Source organism: Maylandia zebra, linkage group LG22 (assembly GCF_041146795.1).
Source record: "Maylandia zebra isolate NMK-2024a linkage group LG22, Mzebra_GT3a, whole genome shotgun sequence".
NCBI lineage: Eukaryota > Metazoa > Chordata > Actinopteri > Cichliformes > Cichlidae > Maylandia > Maylandia zebra.
In genome coordinates, this window is record NC_135187.1 from 32,878,875 (window position 1) to 32,884,356 (window position 5,482).

The window sequence follows — 5,482 nt, forward strand, 5'->3', positions numbered from 1 at the left end:
AAACAATTGCCAATTAACATATAAAGGGAAGCTGGACCTTTTCCTAACCAAAGCTAAGTCACATTGACACAACTTGATAAAATGCATATTCCTCTCCCCGTACTCCCTGTTCTCTCTACCAGAGGAAAAACGTTTTTTCTCAAACGGCTAAGGGTGAGAGCAAGTATACCCTTATATCTCTTTCCCCACTTAGCACAAAGCCAACCTCTTATCTGGCTGTCATTCAGCGTCCTTCACAACACTAGTACTTCTTCTTTTGAAGTCAAATCTGCCTCAAGATTGTTTTTAAACCAGAAACAAAATTGTACCTGTTCTGGTTCATTAAATTTGGACTGAAAAATGTAAAAATTTGAGCGAAAATATGAAAGATATATCTGCAGCCTACCAAAATAAGATCCCAGTCGCCAGCAAGCAGGAGAAAGAAAACTTTCCAGAAATAAAACGTCAGATGTCATTATTTATCATCTTAGATCTTACTTATTTATGAAGCAGAAACAGAATGAAATTCTCGGTTGAATTCATCCTGAATTATTTAATTTGAAATGGTTAATTCCATACGAAGCCCAGGCAGATCCCTCCTCTGTTCTGATAAATACTTTATCACTGCTACTAAATCGAAAACAGGATGAGCAGAAATATTGTTGGGGGGGTGAAGGAAAAAGACAACAGCTCTTCACTGTTTCTTGTTGTGCTTTATTTGTGAAATTTGTGGAGGTTCCTTTAATAATTAAAGTTGATGAAAACGCATTTTTTCTTAAAAAAAAAAGTTATTTAGGCTAATGATAACTGCCTGATTTCTGTTTATTATAGCAATCTTTTCTATTTATTGCCTGCATGAAAAAGAAATCACCAGAGGGGATAAAGACGTGACACTTAGTTAAAATTACTTAAGAGCTTTTATGAAGCATTTTGCTTGTGGTGGATTTTCTTGCAGTCCCAGGTTGACAAAGTCAAAAGCCGTCTAATGAAAAGGGACGCATCGCTGATTGCAGCTATATCTGGAGCCGAGGTGGAAGTGGCATCGATTTAACAATTTAGCAGCACCCTCCTCTGTGTGTTTCCATTAGTCACGGCTGAATACCACTCACATTCCCCCTTTCTTTCCTTCAAAACACACACAAATACCCTGTCTGTGGCACACTCACACACACGCATCCAAAACTGCCGAGGTATATTCCCTTTCCCCTGAACTGGATTTATATCAGCTAACGTGATTCTACTATTGGTTCCAGACAGTGGGCAGCTAATGTAAGGGCACAGTCGGAGAACTTTGCCATGCTAAGTAACACGCCTTTTATTTCTGTGACTCAGTGCATGTGCAGGCTATCGTGCAAGTGTACAACACTGTATTTTTTCATGTGTGTGCATCATACAGCCTTGGAGCAGAGAAGTGTGCCGTGACAGTTGATCGTTGATGTAGTTTGCAACAGTCTGTAACTTGTAAGAGAGCATTGGGGATATCAAATTGCCACATTAGGATCATACACCAATAACTGACCGTTCACTAAATTCCTTCAATAAAATAAACTATTTTCCAATCATAGCTTAGCAACTGTGACTATGCAGAGCGGGTCTGCCGGGCTTTGGATTTCCTGAAGCAGTGTGCATGGGCCTTTAGTAAAAGGAATGTCTTTTTTAAACCATTCTCTGAACGAGGAAAAACAGTGCAACGGGGGATGACACTGCTTTCACTTAAGCTTGTTAGCATGGCTCAGTCTGGATTGTGAGCTGGTAAAGATACTAAGATTTTACTCTAAGCATGACATTTTTACCCACTGTCTTCAAGCCCGCAAAAACAGTTGTTGAACTAGAACTGGCGGTCCTGCCTTAAAACAAAATGGAAACTTCAACAGGCAAACAGGGAGTGGCTCTTAGTGAACGGTCAGCTGATCAAGTCACACAGTCAAAATATCGACTTTCACATTAAGTCGAGTTTAAGTCAGTCTCTCCCAACGATGGCTTGTTGATGAACTACAAAGCTGAAGCAGACCGCCCAATTTCAAAGGACTGTCCAGGTGTTCTGCTCTCTATCGTAGCTTCGTTTAGGCCTTTCCATACCTCAGCCGGTTTGGGCTGTTGGAAAGGAGGGCCGTGGAAAACGCCATCCACCCATTCTCTGAGTGTGGCGACTGGAGATTCCTGTTGCCTTTCTGTCTTGGTGAGTGCCATGTTGGTCGGATACCCGGGTGACGAGGAAGTACCGGTTGATGACAGCATACATGGCGGGTACTCAGACTGCAAGCTGGCATCCAAAGACACAGCAGTGTGAGCGATGGACCAGATTTTGGGTTTGGCATCTGTGCTTCGAAGGTCTGCATTAAGATAGAAGGAGCTGCTTTGGTGCTGGACCGGTGTGAGTTTGGGGCAGTCAGGGGACAGTCTCTCTTTTCTGTGCAGTGTATCTGGGTTGTGTGCGAGATGCACGTGGGGTAGCTCTGTGTTTGGGTTCACTTCATTGTCCTCAGGTAGAAACTGTGGCTTTGGATCACAATCAGAAGCATCAGACTCCAGCAGATCGAAGTCCTCAAGATCACTCTGCAGGTCTGCGCACTGTTGCTCTGAGAAAAAAACAAACGACACCGACAGTAAAGAGTCTGTGCATAACAGTCAAAGCTCGGAAAACCATGAAACAAAGCAAACTTTGCTGGCAGACTGATTTAGGACTTGCATACCAGGAAGCTCCTTGTCACTTTTAAGTGGCTTCTCAGCTTCATCACTGTCATCTTCACAGCCTCGGTCATCTGAGCTTTTACAAGCCCGCGGTGACCACGTCACCTTGTTCTCCTTTTTCAATCTCCTGCGTGCATTTGCAAACCACGTAGACACCTGAGGGAAGGAAGGAGAAATCAGAAGCGAATTTAAAGTTAGAAAAGGAGGAGAAGGAAAGTCGAAATGTGGGAAAATGTACTATTTGTATGGAATTAGGAAAAGGTGAAAATCAGACACATTATCATGCAACAGAACCCAAAAATTTCCCGATAAACATCAAATATTTTACAAGAACCCACTTGCGTAAGCGTCATTCTGGTGATGATGGCAAGCATTATTTTCTCCCCCTTAGTGGGGTAGGGGTTCTTCTGGTGCTCCTGCAGCCAAGCCTTAAGGGTGCTGGTGGTCTCTCGGGTGGCGTTTTTACGACGCGAAGCGCCGTCTGAGCAGGAATAACTGAGCCAGATTATGAGAATCAAATAAACAGTTAGCTCATACCAAAAGTAAGTGAAAAACAGAGGGAAAGAAAACTCGATATTCGTAAGAATTTGGTATTATAAATTACAATTAAATTTGAGTAAATTACAATAAAACACTATAAATATAATAAATCTTATTATAGTATAACACTGACTCCATAAACCTGCTACAGACAGGTTTTTCCCATCATTCTGAAGTAAATGATAATGCTGACACAGATATTTTACAGTTATCATGTTAAAAATATGTTTTAATTTAAGAGCAGTGAAAACATTCTTGTTCACTTACCCATATCTGTCATAAGGATATTGTCCAAATGTGTATTCATAAGGATAATAGGCAGGAGTCTGAGATGTCCCCACATGCACAGATGCAGCTCCTTCTTTGTGATCTAGTGGCCCCTGAAAATATTGAAGAAATTAATGCCTAATCAAGGTTAAACAAACTTTTATTTATTTATGTGTTTTCAGAAATGTTCCTGCACAAGAGACAATCTTTACACGTTTTTACTGTAAGGGCAAAACGAATAAGAAAAAAAATCCGGAAGTGAACACTTTGAAATCCGAGAATTAAAGAGTTAGAAGTGAAGTGTGACACTCACTCTGGAATAGAGAGCGGCGTCCGTAGCGCAGGTGTTGTAATAGCTCTGGCTCTTGGGATAAGGGCCGCTGTAGACTCCGATGCCTGCTCCTGGGGTGAGCTGGTGGCCCGGTGAGCGCAGCACCGGGTGGGACGGGGGGGTTCCCGGCTCCAAGCAACCGGCCAGGGAGCCTGAAGTCATCAGAAACTAAGGAAAAATGTATGAAACGAACTCACTGATATCCATAAAGGAAAGGGAATCTGGTGTGTATAGAAACTCTCTTACGTACACTGGCGCTTTAAATGTCTCCTTACTTTCACAAAGGAGCAAATGTTTAATCTCGGTTATTTTCTCAAAAGCAAAACAAAAGCTGGAATAAAACAGCACCGATGTGCTGATTTTGTCACATTTTCTCCATTGTGGACTTGTTGATGGACTATTTTTTGACCAGTTAAAATCTATTTATCCTCCTTATTTAGCTCAGGCCCTCATCAATAACATCAAAGACAAAACAATATACTACCCGTACCTGTGGCGTGGTGGAGTAGGAGTATCCCAGCTGAGAGTAAGCCATGGTTCAAATGTGACCAAAGAGGAAATAAGTGGAGTGCAGATGTGGAGCGACTTCCAGCAGCATCCGTACCAAACGCAGATTTTAAAAAATTATTTTAAATTATTTTGCCCTGACACTAGTTCAGAGATACTTTCCGGTCAACTTTGCAGCTTTTTTTGTTTTTAATTAGAATTTCATCTACCATCTCGTCCAAAAGTGGACACGCGGACATTTACGCAGCGCTTTCATTTTACGCACAAGCGCTGACGGACTTTCGAAGTAACTTCTCGGCTTCACCCGCAGTTTCCACCTCATCCACCAGACTGCTCCTGCTCTTTAAAGTGTCCCTGCTCTCTTACAATCCAACGCCAGTTTGTGTGTGTGATCAAACCACGCATCTCTCCGTGATGCGCTCTTTGGTTTTTAAGGCGCGTCTGTCTGACGTCAGCCTGGACTCCGCGCGAGTGTGTGTGTGTGTGTGTGTGTGTGTGTGTGTGTGTGTGTGTGTGTGTGTGTGTGTGTGTGTAACTCGGTGTTCATATCAAGATGAAGAAACTCACTCCTAATTAATTCCCTCCCAGTTTCCTTTCGCCTCTTATCCAAGAGAACAGCTCTGCGCAGCGATGCTCCCGAGAGTCCCCAGGCGTAAAGAGAGTTGTGATCAATTCTCCTCTCTCTCAATAAACACAGGCGCACAGCTGCACACGTCCACGCACGCATTTACACTGGCACACATGGCCAGAGGGGGTGGGATCGGGAACGTGATGCGTTGACACCACATTGACACGCGATGATTGATGACTACAACCTGATATTAGCATAATCGTTTTGCCCTGTTGTTTAGATAACTTGTCACCACGGAGAAATCTCGCTGTCACCCATATATTCATGAGTGGGGGAATTTCAGGTCTCCTCCAAGCAAATTAATCAAAGAATAAACATTCCATGCATTCCCTTGAGTAAGCACCTTTAGTGGCTGAATGGGTTGTCATGTTTTTAATAACAAACTCTTAAGCTGCCCCGACGAAGTGGAAACGTTTTTTCCCCTTCCTCTCTCTTTCTCTCAACCCACTTTAAGGTTTTCATCATAGAGGAGGAGGAAAAGGGCAGGTGTGAAAGGGCTGTGAGGATAACAGAGAGGCTTATTGTACCAAAATATT

General features: G+C 42.8%; 1 protein-coding gene across 1 annotated transcript; it reads right to left on the reverse strand.

The window, feature by feature from the left end:
- Positions 1-672: 672 nt before the first annotated feature.
- On the reverse strand, positions 673-4,788 carry irx4b (iroquois homeobox 4b). The gene is made up of 6 exons (XM_004563661.5): positions 4,299-4,788; positions 3,791-3,976; positions 3,478-3,590; positions 3,009-3,165; positions 2,673-2,826; positions 673-2,558 (listed from the first exon to the last, which is right to left on the reverse strand). The coding sequence occupies exons 1-6, from the start codon at positions 4,341-4,343 to the stop codon at positions 1,972-1,974; spliced, it is 1,242 nt and encodes a 413-aa protein (XP_004563718.2). The 5' UTR covers positions 4,344-4,788; the 3' UTR covers positions 673-1,971.
- Positions 4,789-5,482: the final 694 nt, after the last annotated feature.